This window comes from Ceratotherium simum, chromosome 7 (genome assembly GCF_057802395.1).
Source record: "Ceratotherium simum simum isolate JZ-2026a chromosome 7, ASM5780239v1, whole genome shotgun sequence".
In the NCBI taxonomy this organism is placed as follows: domain Eukaryota; kingdom Metazoa; phylum Chordata; class Mammalia; order Perissodactyla; family Rhinocerotidae; genus Ceratotherium; species Ceratotherium simum.
The window spans coordinates 40,282,955-40,299,842 of NC_141906.1; the positions used below are offsets into that span (position 1 = coordinate 40,282,955).

Genomic DNA, 16,888 nt, shown 5'->3' on the forward strand with positions numbered 1-16,888 from the left:
GAAGATAATCCACTCCTTCACCTCAAGGGAAACATTGTTTTATTTTTAAAATTAACAAGGCATCCAATTAAAGTAATTTTTTTACAGACATAGAGCTCAGTTGGGCATGTGACTTCACAAGAAGCGTGGGGCAAGATATAAAGCCACAGCCTGTAAACTGCTTTACTTGATATTCCTTGAGGTTAATGATATCAAGCCAGGAACATATTGATTCTTAGTAAAATCTATCATTAGAAGTTTGGTATCAGAAAATTACTATTATAAATTACTTGCATTAAACCTGTACCTTAACCATTTAAATGTATTATTTTGTTGTTGCCAACAGGGGAAAAAATCTCTGGTGGTAAAATATACGCTGTGCTTATTCTCCTAGAATCTAATTCACTTGAGGGCAGATATAATGTATATCTTTGGCACCTAGCATGGTACCTGCATTTAAGAGGTACAAAATAAATATTTGGGGAATGAAAGAATGATCAGACCTCCGGTTATCCCATTTATTTTGCTTGATATGAGATTTTTTAAAAACCTACGATATGCACTCTTTGTCTACATGAGAACCATATACGCATATAGTAACTATATATATATGAAAGAATATATATAATAGACATATTATATACATTTAAGAAAGAAATAGATTGATGCATATAGCTGAAGATATTTGCGACTACTAATATTTTTATTGGCAAATCTAGTCTAATGCAAGAAAGTTGGTTTGGAACAATCTGATCTATAATGGAAAAGGGCAGTTTCCAGCTGAAGTGCTGCAACAACCACAGCATGCTGCTAAAACTAGACATTTGCCCTTGTGATAGAAAAACACTAATAAATATAAGCTTTTTTTTTTATTAATAATAGCAGTAATATATCAAGGGGCTATTATCTGAAGTATCTTGGCAGATACTTTATACCTATTATCTCTGATGGTCACAATACCCTTCAGAAAGGAAATCTTCATCTTATAGATGAAGACACTGAAGCTCCCTAAGATTATACAATTTGCCCTAGATGACACAGCACCTAGGTGACTCCAACCCAGAGTGCCAAGTCCGTGTGCTTTCCATCTCATCATATCTCAAATCCTGAGGCAGGTTCTGCTTCCCTGGGTCCAACCTGAAAGTGTGGTACAGACAGATCCAAAAGGCCCTCTCTAGCCAAACGTATCCTGGATTCTGTGCAGACTAATTACAAACAACTTGGGATCGCCGTAAAAAGACAGGCACATCTCTAGGCTCCCACACTGAGGGCTTTGTAGCCTATAAGGGCCTTGGCAGCAACCCAGAAGGAATGGACTCCACTAATCTTAGAAAGATTAGCTCCAAGGGAAATAATTGAAGAAATCCACCCACATGGACTCCCATCCCTGTCGGCCTGTTCCCCATATACTCAGGACAGCAGGCACACGAATGACACGTGCAAAGCTTGTTCGCTTAGTAAAATAAATAGACTGCAGGCAGGTCATGGCAAAATGCCTGCCCTCATTTCCAAACTCTCCAGAGGCAAACAGGAAATTAGGATCAACTAGAAAAGGACCGACTTTTCCAGAGAGTTTCCATAATAAAAAAATATCTAGATAGTACTGGATCCTGAAAATAAAACATGAAAGACAGGAGTCCGTGTATTCTGTGCAGGTTAAATGTGTGTGTTTCTTTGTAAGAGAAGCATAAAAATTAAATAAGAAAAATTTTAAGTGAATCAAAAATTGCTACAGAAATCAAGAAGTGTTCACTTTTCACCTGCTTTCTCACGATAGTTTTTAATTGTATAGACCAGAATTGCATGTCAATTTTGCTTATATAAATTAATTGGAGCATAGCTAATTGATAACCATGTAACTCTCCCCCCTTATTATTATCATCAAAATCTAAACAACCTTTGAAATTTAGATAATTATAGATGGTAAACTATAAATGATGAAAACATTCAGTAAAAATTGTTTCCCTAACAAATCAAAGTTTATATAAACTTTGCTGAACATCAAATACATTCCTTGTAAGGCTCAATTTTTCCTACTATTATACAATGCTATGAGTTGAATAGAGTTCAGAAATTCAAATAGTTGTGCACAAGCCACAAATCTAAAAAGGTATATGGTCTAAAATGCAATTTTGCTTTCAAGTTAATATAAATAACCTCAGTTGTATTGCTAAACGCCCTTCCCACACTCCACCTTCCCACATCCCATCACACCAGCCTGCTATCTGTTCCTCAAATACAGTATTTCACTGTCATTCTTTCTCATGGCCTTGAATTTGTTGTTCCTTCTACCAGAAAGTCTCTTCCCCTGTGTTATCACATGATTCTCATCATTTAGGTCTCTGCTTAGATGTTACCACTTCAGTAAGACCTTCCCCAGTTGACCTCTTTAATTAGATTCCCTTCCATCATTCTGCATTACATAATCCTGTTTATTTCCTTCATAGCAATTATCACAATCTGAAATTATTTTCTTTACTCATATCTTACTATATCCTTTATTTGAAATTTATTCCTGAGAGAAAGAAGCTTATCTGTTTTGTCTATGGGTGTATCACCAGTGTTTAGAACAGCGCCTAGCATACAGCAGATGCTAAGACTTTTTTGAACTAATTAATAAGATGTATCACAAGGAAACTCTTATTTTTAAAACAGAGTTAGAATCAGGAGTCCAACATGAAATTTACAATCTATTGCTTTCAATATAGCTTGGTTTCTAAAGATGTGATTTACACTAGCCATAGTATTTATGAATGTATAGAATAAAGAATAGCCTTCAGGGCCCGGCACCGTGGCTTAGCGGTTAAGTGCGTGCGCTCAGCTACTGGTGGCCTGGGGTTCGGATCCCGGGCGTGCACCAATGCACCGCTTGTTCAGCCATGCTGAGGCGGCGTCCCACATACAGCAACTAGAAGGATGTGCAACTATGACATACAACTATCTACTGGGGCTTTGGGGAGAAAAATGGAAAAAAAGGAGGAGGATTGGCAATAGATGTTAGCTCAGGGCCGGTCTTCCTCAGCCAAAAGAGGAGGATTGGCATGGATGTTAGCTCAGGGCTGATATTCCTCACAAAAAAAAAAAAGAATAGTCTTCAGATTCAGCATTAACTTTTTATTGAACAGACTATGGTTAGGCACATTCATGTACATATTATCATTAAGTATTCATAACCAGTGAATTAAGTATAATTTTACAGGTGATGAAACCGAGACCCAGAAAAATTGAATTGCCCAAATTTATATAGCTATTGAATTGGTAAACCAGTGCATGGTGGGCACTCCATTGAGAGTGGATGAATCAAGACATGAACCTTGATCATTTAACTGCAAGTCTCGTCCCATCTTTGTTATAATGGTGATCTGCTACAATGTCAAAATCATTGACCTCATTGATCGGAGTAGTAAATACAATAAACTTCAAATGTTTGGTTCTAAGTGTGCTATATCTGAAACAGAGTATACTTCACTGTTTTCACACATATGTTAAAAACCAGGGTCCTAAATACAGATACATCAAATGACCAGAATCTCATTTCTATAGTATTTGTGTTGCTTTAGAGGCAGCTAATAAATAAATAAATTGATATTTGGATTCACTCATTAAAAATAGCTTTATAAATATGTCAGAGTTGGTAACACAAAAATCTTATCTCCTGCAACGCCAGTACAGAAGTCCAGTCATTGATCTTTAATAGGCAGAACACTGACCCTGACGCACTACAAAATGCTCAAAGATAAAGCACAACATCTTCATCAAACTACAAGCTGCTCAAGGATAAAGCACAATATCTTCATCAACTTGGAAATGAGGACTAATTATATTCTATGTTTTAAATTAGTAAACCAAATTAACCAGTGTTAACCATAGTATTCTATTAGAAAGAGATTATTCCCCCATTAATTCCATATACTTAGAAGTTTGCCACTTTACTTTCACTGACATTGGAAAATAGAAAATATACTCAATGCTAAAATAGTTTGAGTATTATGAATTTAATAAAAAGAATAACCACATAATATTTAAAATTACCCAGATGATATGAGCTACCTTGTGAGGTAGTAAATATCCTATAACTAGAGGCTTTCCAGCAGATGACAGATTCCTCTTTAGCAAGGCAGCAGTAGAGGAGATTTAAGACTGAGGAGGGTCATTGTCCTGGATTACCATTAAAATTACTTTTAATCCTCTGATTCTGTAGTATTTTTGAATTTAGTTCTCCAGGAAGATTAACTCAGAGCATCACTTTTAAAATAAGGACCATGGAGAGCATCTAATGTACAGATATAAAGGCAAGGGCATCCTCGTTCTGCTCTCATTCCCTAAAACAAACACAAAAACCTTCTTTTCCATGGCTGAGTGGCATTAAAGAAAAGAAATTTTCTTATAAATATTGGCAAGGAGAGTAAATAGAAAAATAGAGCTGAGCTGCAAAATTATTCTTAATTACAAGATGCAGGTGTTTAACAGAGTACATTAACAGATACATTTTAGTCTGGAAAAAAATTAGGGGCAAGCTGGAATTCTCTAAAATAATTTCCCTATTCTATCAAGTGTTATGAACATATTATTACTTAAAAGGACCCATAAATTATTTAATCAAAGCCCTTAACTTTAGATTAGGAAACTAAGGCATAAATAGTGATTTGCCCAAGAACACTCAGATAGTAAGAGTACAAAGACAATGACCCAAGTTCTCTGGCTTCCAGTTATGACTCATCCCTACACCATCCCTACACCTTTCCAGTCTGATGTGTTTCCTCTAGTGAAGTTTCTCTCCACCTCATTACTTGTGTGATCTGTTCTTGTTAAAACAGGCTGAACTTTCTGTCCCATCCATTGTAGTATTTGCATAGTATCCATGTAGTCCCTTTACCAACCAGTTCTAATTCACAAGATTAGCTAGAATCTGTTTTCTGTTTAAGAAATTAGATTTGCAGGGCCGACCCCGTGGTTTAGCGGTTAAGTGCGTGCGCTCCGCTACTGGAGGCCCGGATTCGGATCCCTGGCGCGCACCAATGCACCGCTTCTCTGGCCATGCTGAGGCTGCATCCCACATACAGCAACTAGAAGGATGTGCAACTACGACATACAACTATCTACTGGGGCTTTGGGGAAAAAAAAGGAGGAGGATTGGCAATAGATGTTAGCTCAGAGCCAGTCTTCCTCAGCAAAAAAAGAAGAGGATTAGCATGGATGTTAGCTCAGGGCTGATCTTCCTCACAAAAAAAAAAAAAAAAGAAATTAGATTTGCAATACCAAACAACTAAAATATTATCTAAAACAAAATACTTTTGAGTGGCATTTAGTGCTCTGGTCATGTCTCCAAATGTACACAATAACCAGAGCACTTAGCTCTCAGTCCTTTCACAGTCCTAACCATTTCATTTGATCCTTATAGCACCTCTATAGGATAGGCACAATAGGTATTATCTACATTTTACAAATAAAAATAGAGGTCATTTAATCTGCTCAAGGTCACACAACTAATTAGTGGTAGTGCCAAGATACAAACTCTGGTCTCTGACTGTGGATCTTTTGCTCTTTCCACTCTATCACCCTGTCCTACTTTTGATGTCACACTTGGTTATTAACCAATATGTCCAACTCCTCTCAAAATATTTCCTCTTAGCTGTTCCACTATTATGTCAAATTTAAGATGTCATCATTGAATTCATCCTATTTATCCATTAGTCAACCTAAATATCCCCATTTTTGTTCTGATATCACGCAGCTCTCAATCTACTTAATTACCAAGTCTTGTCAATTCTTTCTTTGGTTCTCTCCCCTCTCTATGATTTGATTAAAAATCCTCATTGTTTCTCACTAGGGCTCTGGGAGTCCAAATCTCCAAACTTTACCTTTTGTTTATTAGGTTTATTTAAACACAGAACATACCCCTAAAAGATACTTCCAATTACTTAAAATTGTTTAAAGGAAATAATAAATAAAAATGAAGGAAGCACATTAAACATAAAATATTTCTTCATCAATAAGGATCTAACATTCTCAATGATGTCTTTATTTTCATTCTCCAAATTTTAATTTTCCCACTAGATTTACATAATTTCATCAGTTCTGAAAAACATATCAACAACAAACTTTGGAAATTGTATTGCCCTTTGTAACTTCAGGGTCTTCCACATTATATGACAAGTGGCACCACCATGATTCACTTAAGCCCTTAAACCAGAGCAATTGAAAACACTGCTTTGTAAGGAGCAGAAATCAGCTGTCTAAGCCTCAATGATGAGATAAACATCTCCAAACACATCAAAATTAGGCTAAAAGTATAACAAAGAAAAGGGAGGCGGGAAGGTTCCCTGCTGAACACAGACAAGGAATGCAATTGAAAGTTATTTCTGATTCTGATTTCCATGGATCAATACCTTTAGAGAAGATATCTCCCATCTGGCAAAATAGCTTCCAGAAGACTGTGATGAATTAAGCTATAGTCAAAAGTGGGCAACTGAGAAAGAGTAGAGAGCAATACAGGACACTAACATGTTTCTGAATGATTTTAGAAAATCAGCCTCCAGAGTTCTTTGGGCAGATCACTGAACAAATGAAAAACACAAACAAGAAACCTACAGAATACGCAATTTCTTCTAACTTAATTGTCTTATAAATCCTTGAATCACTTTCTGGGCCTTCCCTAAATAGACTGGTTTAAAGCACGTGACAGGAAAGATGGTGAATGACCCCCCCCCGGGGTAAGCCCAGAGGTTTATTACTCATGGCAGTTGTTCTCAAATTGTAGCATACTTAAGAATCACTTGGAGGGCTTATGAAAACAGATGTCTAGGCCCCACCCCCAGCATTTCTGATTTAGTTGGTCTAGAGTGAAGCCCAAGAATTTACTTTTCCAACTAGTCCCTAAAGGAGGCTAATGCTGCTGGTTGGGGGACCACACTTGAAGAACCACTAGCCTATGAATTGGGTTGTTAAAATTTTCTCAAACTAATGTGGCCTGGTGACGCTGTTCCTGTTTATTGTTCTAGATATATATCACATAAATCTAAATTGGTGTGGGGCTCATTAGCTATTGCTGGCTAAGATACTTTAATTATATTATCAGTGGGTCCTCTATTTATCAATATAATTTATTGCCTGCTATTGACTGTCATAGAATGATTAGACTTTAGATTTGGAAGAATCCTTAGGAATAATCTGATCTAATACTCTAACTGTGAAGATGAAGAAACCAAAGTCATATTTATCAGATCTACACAATTATGATTTCCAAATTGTGGTTTACTATCAACAGCCTTTGAAGAATGGTCTATGAGCTAAACAGTTAGAATAACATGTTCAAACAATAATCATGAGTATTCTTTTGTTTGCCATATAACTAAATTTTTTCTTAAGGTAATTAATAAATTCTCACTTTATGCTTATTTTAATTCACCAGAACTTATTTTGAACAGTGACAAGTAGAAATCAGCAAGGCAGGAGCCTCTTCTTGGCCAAGCAGTTTCCAGGCAAAAAATGTTATACACTCTTAGTTACGCAATATAGGCATGAATCCAAGAAAAACCTAAGAACTATTTGTAATAGAGTCTACCACGTCAATAAAATAAATGTAAGACTTGCAATTCATCTCAATAGAATGAAAATCTACCATTTGCCAGGCAGTACTAAACATGTTCATATTCAGGATCTCACTAAAATCTCATAACTATCCTGAAAGATAAAGAAACTGAAGCTTTTAGAGTTCAAATAGCATAGGCTAGCAATATGTTTTCCTATGATAAAAACACAAAACTTTCCCTAACATATTTGCTAGCATTTATTTAATTTAGCTGCTTGACATGTTGGCACATTGGTATCCTACTAAGGCCTGATGACTTCATTTTCAGGAAGCAAAAATACAAATATCCTCTTGGACAGTCAGAAAGTCTAAAAATTTGTTTTCTAAGTATGCATGAATCCAGTATGGACATCCACCCTCCCTCTCTTCTTTTAGAGAAAAACAGTGCCACTGCCAAATTACATGACTTCCTTTCCTGGAAGTACATTTAGCATATTATAACAGTCTCCAATAGTTTAAATAACACCATTTCCATTAAACAAAAACATTTTCAGCAGAGGAGACAAGGGTCTTTTATAGAGGTATTCTATAAACTGGTCACTAGTTAAATTTGGCTCTAGGTCCATGGTTTCCTTAAAAAGGGAAGGACAATTCACCACACAACCTTTCTTATTTTGACTAAATTCCTCACAGTAATGATCAAAATTCATAACTGAGATTGACTCAGAACTTTATCCAAATCCCAAAGCCAAGTCAACAGTAGGAGGCTTAATCAATGGGCAATGCCAGAAAATCAGTCCAGATTATGAACGATAATCAACAGAGAAACTGTTCCTTTACTGACATTTGCCGCTCATTGAGTATCAGTAGACATAGGAAAGCAATTTGAAGGCCTATGTAGCCATAATGAAGACCATCCCTGCTTGCTAACAGAAGATTTAGAAGAAATACAATAAGAAACATCATTGAAGGTATATTTCAAGAAGTCTCAATAAATTCAATTCCTGTGAAATAATCTCACAGAAGAATTTTATGTATGCTTTAAATACTTAATACACGTTCATAAAAATAATATTTGTGATTTATTTTCATTGTTTTCATGATTAAACTTGGTATCTTTATGAATAAAATGGAAAATGGGACCCCAATTTATATCACTGGGCCGTAGTAAATAAGGGTCACCTCGTGACAATTGATCAGAAATAAATTAAGTCCGAGTTGCCTATTAGTAAAATACTTGTACTGGAAAATACACATACTTTCCTTGCACTCAAGTTCTTCTTGATTTCATCATATAAAGCACTATGATTTCTTTAACATTACCCTGTAGATGATTGATTTTGATATCCTGTTTTGAATAAACATACAAGATGACAATCACAAAAAAGTATGATGGTGGGCCGGCCCCGTGGCATAGCGGTTAATTGCGCTTGCTCTGCTGCTGGCGGCCAGGTTCTGATCCCTGGCCCGCACTGAGGCACCGCTTGTCAGGCCATGCTATGGTGGCGTCCCATATAAGGTGGAGGAAGACAGGCACAGATGTTAGCCCAGGGCCAGTCTTCCTCAGCAAAAAGAGGAGGATTGGCATGGATGTTAGCTCAGGGCTGATCTTCCTCACAAGAAAAAAAAGTATGATTGAAGTAGTGTTCAGGTTGCCTAGCGGAAGCTATCGCCAAAATAACCCCCAACAGGACCAGAAAACCACTACCAAAGAGTTGTGTGAGGTTTTTTCTAGAAGGCCTGAACCAGACAGGAGAAATGAAGTAGCTTACAAAATGGTTGTGTGATCACCAGCAACTTAAGAATATACATCAAAACACAGAAAACAAAATTCTCAAAATGAAAACACACAACTACTCAAAATGATACACAGTCAATCTCAGCTCAATAATGGGAGGACCCAATATGCTGACCAGGCCAAAGCCAGAAATTAGATTATACTCCACAGAGAACAAGACATATCTTGCCCATTAAACACAGAAACAAGGAAAACACTCTAACACTTACACTTGTCTTTTCACCAGTTTCATTTTCAAAACACTGATTTTCTTTATTTTGCTCAATACATGAAGCATTTTCCTTTGGTCCACAGCAACCTGTAAACTAAAAAAAATGTTTAAAAAATCAATACTTATTTTCTGCAATGTGAATTAAATGTTTTTCAAACTTTTAACATGCACATTAAAAAGTGAGACCTGAATAAATATTATTAGATATTGCTTATGTCAGTTCTAGAACATGAATGCACTGTCTAATCCATTTTTGTATTGATCCCAAAGAGAAAACATAAAATGGGACAGTTATTCAAAGACAAGTTTATAAATTTCAAAGCTTTTCAGCAAGGAGTATTGAACTTGGATTATTCAAATGTAAATTGAAGGTGTAAAAGCTGAACATGGTTAATAGGAAGACGAAGATAGAAGGGTTGATTCATCTTATGTAAGTTCTCGTACTTGCAGGAATATCTACTCTATGGTACCTGTTAGAGCCTTAAAACAAGCAGAGGCATTGACTGCCTTTGTTCTGGACTATCTTTTCAAGGATCTTTGTATAACTACAGCTTTGAATGATAGAAATAATGCCTACTTCTAGAGCAAAGGACAGGTTTGCTTACTGACCATTGTAAAAGATTTGTGTTCCCTAAACTGAGGGTTATTCTCCATTGTGTGTGAATGTATCACTTGGTCGTCTTTCCATTGACTGCCCTGAAGGAATTGGGGATTGAGGAACTGGTTTCAAGAAAGTGGTTTCTGGAAGGCACAGTAGAAATAGATTCCAAAGAGAAGGGAGCAATCAGAGGCTCCATCTTTCTTGGGGTCTAAGGCTGGGAGAGCCCCTCTGTGCCTTCTGTTGCACACCAGAGGAAGGTGGGGTTCAGCTTCAAGATGATGATGTAGAAAGATCCTGAACTCAACTCCTTCCATGGACATACTGAGTCTACAGCTACATATGAAACAATTTCCTTTTAAAAAAAACTAAAGCCTGACTGAGTGACAATTACACATTGGGCAAACAAAAAGAAAATCACATTAAAGCAGGTGGGAGAGTCTGGGACACAATCTTGCCATAAACCCCACCCGCTATGTGGCGACCCATGACCGGGAGGGAACACAAAACCTGAGCTTCTCCCTAAGGAACAAAGGGTTCATACCCCACATCAGGCACCCCAACTTTTAAGACGTGCATTTGAGAGATGAGCCCCTAAAACATCTAAGTGTGGAAACAAATGAGGCTCCAGGTCCAACAACCACAAGACGGTAGCGATCACCTCTCAAAGGGCTCACGTGCTCGGACTCACCCACCCCAGAGCCCAGCTCAGAGGCAGCCTGTCATGCCCAGACTTAAAGTGAAGGAGGCTGACCCACTTATATTAGAACCTTGGCCTGAGGACTACGCATCTAATTTAACACACACATCTATGAGCCTGCTAAAACACTCCAGGGCTGAAGACTGGCAGGTACCATCTTTGTGTTGTCCCTCTGCTGAGCTCCAGAACACCAGTATCTCCCAGAAGGGAGCCTTTACGTGTGTCTGGTGTCCCCAATTTTTGTGGCTGCTGCCCAGGAGGATGCCTCGTGATTGCCTGGATCTGGAGGCCAGGGGAGATCGCATTCCTGGTCACACTGGACTGTAATAATCAGTGTCATCCAGAAAAGAGCTCATACCCTGTCTAGTGCCTCAATTTTTGTGACTGCTGCCAGGGGACATTCTTACATGCCTGGCTCTGGTGGCCAGTGGGGCTTACACTTGTTGGTCCCACAGGACTGTAACTAACAAAGAAAGAGTTTTTAAATAGCTACCACCCCCAGGGCACAGCAAGAGGCAACAGACCCAGGTGTTCAGTCTCTCTGTGAAGGAGACCTCTTCTGCTAATCATCACGACTGTGGCCCGGGAGGGTGGGGGTGGCGTGCAGGATTCTAATGCATCTAGGGGCTGACTGTAATCCTTTCCAGAGACCTCAGAGAGCAAATGCTGTCTTTAAGCTCATCCTCTGCCATGCTCCAGAGCACCAGCATCTCTGGGAGGAGAATTTTATACATATCCGGTGCCCAGTTTTTCTCGCTGATGCCCAGGGGCTACCCCTTGATCTCCTGGCTGTGGCTGCTGGAGGAGCTTGCATTCCTCAGACCCATGGGACTGTGGCAATTGTAGGGATGGTTCTTGGCAAGCTACCAGCCCCCAGGGCACTGCACAGACAGCGAACCGAGGCACATTCTCTAGTCTTTCTGTGAAAGAGGCCACTTTGCTTGTGCTGGAGCTTCAGGTTTGGCACATATTTAGTGGCCTCTGCAGTTACTTTCAAGGATCAAGGCTATGGGTGCCATCTTGTCACTATCCCTCTGCCTTGTTCCAGCTCACTGGTATCTCCCAGAAAGGAGCTTATACACTTGTCTGGAGCCCCGATTTGTGCTACTGCCACCCAGAGGACTCCTCCAGATTACTTGGCTCTGGTAGCCAGTGGGGCTTATGCTTGCAGCCTCTCAGGACTGTATATATTTGCATATTTTTAAAAGCTGCTGCCTGAGGGTCTGGCCTCTAGTCAACCTGAATCTAAGTGGTGAGATCTTCCCCTTTGGGATATTGACAGGTCTTGGCACATACTCAACTACTGGGAGCTATTAAAAATATAATAGGCTTCTTGGACAAGCACAGAGGTTTGAGAGATGACTAAGGGTTGGGGCAGGGCTAAATGAAAAGGTTCATCTCCTACATGAGGCCACTCCTTCAAGACTAGGATAGGTGGTTGTTTCATTACTGTATAGAAACCAACACAGAGAGTCAATCAAAATTAAAAAATAAAGGAATATGTTCCAAATGAAAGAATAAGATAAAACCTCAGGAAAAAATCTTAATGAGATAGAGATAAGTAATTTACCTGATAAAGAGTTCAAAGTAATGGTTATAAAGATACTCACTGAACTGGGGAGAAGAATGAATGAACACAGTGAGAATTTCAACAAAGAAACAGAAAATATAAGAAAGTACCAAATAGAAGTTACAGAGCTGAAGAATACAATAACTGAACTGAAAAACACACTACAGGGGTTCAATAGCAGACTACATGAAGCAGAAGAAAGGATCAGTCAACTTGAAGACAAGGTAATGGAACTCACCCAATCAAAGTAGCAAAAAGAGTGAAAAAATGTGAAGATAGCTTAAGAGACTTATGGGACAACATCAAACAAATTAACATTCTCATTATAGGGCTCCTAGAAGGAGAAGAGGGAGAGAAAGAGGAAAAAATCTTATTTGAAGAAATAATGGCTGAAAACTTCCCTTACTTGGGGAAGGAAATAGACATCCAAATCCAGAAAGCCCAGAGAGTTCCAAATAAGATGAACACAAAGACACCCAAACCAAGACACATCATAATTAAAATGTCAAAAGTTAAAGACAAGGAGAGAATATTAAAAGCAATAAGAGAAAAACAACTTGTTATGTACAAGGGAACCCCCGAAAGACTATCCGCAGATCTTTCAGCACAAACTTTGCAGGCCAGAAGGGATTGGCCCAATATATTCAAAGCGCTAAAAGAAAAAACTTCCAACCAAGAATATGCTACCTAGCAAAGTTATCATTCAGGAATGAACTCCTTCAATAAAGAGATAAAGAGTTTCCCCCCAGACAAGCAAAAGATAAAGAAGTTAATCACCGCTAAGTTGGCCTTACAAGAAATGTTAAAGGGACTTCTTTAAGCTAAAAAGAAAGAGCATTAATTAGTAACAAGAACTCAAATGAAAGAATAAATCTCACTGAAAATTAAATATATAGTAAAGGTAGGGGATTAATTACTTATAAAGCTAGTGTGAAGGTTAAAAGAAAAAAGTAATAAAGTAACTATAGGGCCGGCTCCGTGGCTTGGCGGTTAAGTGTGCGCGCTCTGATGCTGGCGGCCCGGGTTCGGATCCCGGGAGCGCCCCGAGGCACCACTTCTCCGTCCAGCGTGAGGCCGAGTCCCGCGTACAGCAACTAGAAGGATGTGAACCTATGACATACAACTGTCTACTGGGGCTTTGGGGGGAAAAAACTGAATAAATAAAATCTTAAAGTAACTATGATTACAATAATTAGTTAAGGGATATACAAGATAAAAAGAAGTAAAATGTGACATAAAATCAGCAAATATTAGAGGGGGGAGTAAAAACGTTGAGCTTTAGAATGGGATCAAACTTAAGTTATTATCAACTTAAAATAGACTATTACAGATATAAGTTGTTATATGTAAGCCTCATGGAAACCACAAGGTAAAAACCCGTAGTAAATACACAAAAGTCAAAAAGAAAGGAATATAAGCATACTACTAAAGAAAGTCATCAAACCACAAAGGAAGTGAGCAAGAGAAAAAGAAAGGAGCAGAGAGAAACTACAAAAACAGCTAGAAAATAATTAACAAAATGGCAATAAGCACATACCTATCAATAATTACTTGAAATGTAAATGGACTAAATTATCCAATCAAAAGACATGGAGTGGCTGTATGGATAAAGAAACAAGACCCATCTATATGCTGCCTACAAGAGACAGATTTTAGATGTAAGGACACACATAGACTGAAAGTGAAGAGATGGAAAAAGATATTCCATGCAAATAGAAACCAAAAGAAAGCAGAGGTAGCTACAGTGATGATTATGTAAATATTTATACACTCAACATAGGAGTACCTAAATATATAAAGCAAATATTAACAGACCTAAAGGGAGAAATAGGCAACAATACAATAATAGTAGAGATTTTAATACCCTACTTACATGAATGGATAGAGCATCCAAACAGAAAATCAATAAAAGAAAACCCAGCCTTACAACTTGTTAGTGCACATGAACTTAGATATTTATAGAACACTCCATCCAAAAGCAACAGAAAACACACTCTTCTCAAGTACACATGGAACATTTTCCAAGATAGATCATATGTTAGGTCACAAAACAAGTCTTAATAAATGTAAAAGGAATGAAATCATATCAAACATCTTTTTTTACAACAATGATATGAAACTAGAAATTAATTACACAAAGAAAACTGGAAAATTCACAAATACGTGAAGATTAAACAACATGCTACTGAATAACTAATGGGTCGAAAAGAAATCAATGGAGAAATCAAAAAATACCTTGACACAAATGAAAATAGTAATGTAACATACCAAAATTTATGGGATGCAGCAAAAGCAGTTCTAAGAAGGAAGTTCATAGAAATGAACGTCTAGCTCAAGAAACAAAATGTCTCAAATAAACAACCTAACTTTACACCCCAAGGAACCAGAAAAAGAAGAATAAACAAAGCTCAAAGTTAGTAAAAAAAAGGAAATAACTAAGATTAGAGCATAAATAAATGATATGGAGACTAAAAAGACAATAGAAAAGATCAATAAAACTAAAAGCTGTTTCTTTGAAAAGATAAACAAAATTGACAAACCTTTAGCTAGACTCACCAAGAAAAAAAGAGAGAGGACTCATATAAATAAAATCATAAATGAAAGGGGAGATGTTACAACTGATACTACAGAAATACAAAGGATCATAAGAGACTACTATGAACAATTATATGCCAAAAAATTGGACAATCTAGAAGACATGGATACATTGCTAGAAACATACAACCTACCAAGACTGAATTATGGTGAAATAGAAAATCTGAGCAGACTGATTACTAGCAAGGATATTGAATCAGTAATCAAAAACCTCCCAACAAAGAAAAGTCCAGGACCAGATGGCTTCACTGGCGAATTCTACCAAACATTCAAAGAATTAACTCTTCTCAAATTCTTCCAAAAAATAAAATAGGGGGGATCTCTTTCAAACACATTTTATGAGGCCAGCATTACCCTGACACCTAAAACAAACAAAGATGCCACATAAAAAAGAAAATTACAAGCCAATATCCCTAATGAACATAGATGAAAAATCCTCAACAAAATATTAGCAAACCAAATTCAACAATACATTAAAAGTATCATATACCATGATCAAGTGGGATTTATTCTAGGAATGCAAAGATGGTTCAACATCCACAAATCAGTCAATGGGATACACCACATTAGCAAAATGAAGGATGAACATAATATGACCATCTCAACAAATGCAGAAAAAGCATCTGACAAAATTCAACATCCATTTATGATAAAACTCTCAATACAGCAGATATAGAGAGAACTGAATGTCCCTCAACATAATAAAGGCTACATATGACAAGCTCACAGATAGCATCCTACTCAACAGTGAAAACCTGAAAGCTTTTCCTCTAAGATTAGGAACAAGACAAAGATGTCCACTCTCACCACTTTTATTCAACACAGTATTAGAAGTCCTAGCCAGAGCAATTAGGCAAGGAAAAGAAATAAAAGGCATCGAAATTGGAAAGAAAGAAGTAAAACTGTCACTATTTTCAGATGACATGATACTATATATAGAAAATCCCTAAAGAGTCAGTCAAAAAACTGTTAGAACTAGCAAACAAATTCAGTAAAGTTACAGGATACAAAATCAATATGCAAAAATCTGTTGTGTTTCTTTACACAAATAATGAACTATCAGAAAGAGAAATTAAGAAAAAAATTCCATTTACAATTGCATCAAAAAGAATCAAATACCTAAGAATAAATTTAACCAAGGAGGTGAAAGATCTGTATATTGAAAACTACAAAACAGAGGGCCACCTGGTGGTGGAGTGGTTAAGTGCGTGCGCTCCACTGCAGTGGCCGGGGTTCACAGGTTCAGATCCTGGGCGAGCACTGACACACCACTTGTTAAGCCATGCTGTGGTGGTGTCCCATGTAACGCAGAGGAAGATGGGCATGGATGTTAGCCCAGGGCCAGTCTTCCTCAAGAAAAAAGGGAAGGATTGGCATCAGATGTTAGCTCAAGGCTGGTCCTCCTCACAAAAAAAAAAAAAAAAAAAAAGAAACTACAAAACATTAATGAAGAAATTGAAGAAGACACAAATAAATGGAAAGATATTCCGTGCTCACGGATTAGAAAAATTAATATTGTTAAAACGTCCATACCTACAAAGCAATATACAGATTCAGTACAATCCCTATCAAAATTCCAATGGTATTTTTCACAGAAATAGAACAAACAATCCTAAAATTTGTATGGAACTACAAAAGACCCTGAACAGCCAAAGCAATCTTGAGAAAGAAGAACAAAGTAGATGCATCACGCTCCCTGATTTTAAACTATATTACAAAGCTATGGTAATTAAAACAGTACGATATTGGCATAAAAACAGACTCATAGATCAATGGAACAGAATAGAAAGCCCAGAAATAAACCCACATATGCATGGGCAATTAATTTACAACAAAAAAGCCGAGAACATACAATAAAGAAAGGACAGTCTCATCAATAAATGGTGTGGGGAATATTAGAAAGCCA

General features: G+C 37.4%; 1 protein-coding gene across 1 annotated transcript in view; it reads right to left on the reverse strand.

Annotated features, from left to right (window-relative positions):
* DLG2 (discs large MAGUK scaffold protein 2) overlaps positions 1-16,888 on the reverse strand; it is a 1,864,788-nt gene that overhangs the window by 1,454,143 nt on the left and 393,757 nt on the right. Inside the window, exon 4 of the mRNA XM_087433531.1 lies at positions 9,518-9,613. Within this exon, the coding sequence (XP_087289657.1) occupies positions 9,518-9,613 (96 nt within the window). The remainder of the gene's footprint in view (positions 1-9,517; positions 9,614-16,888) is intronic.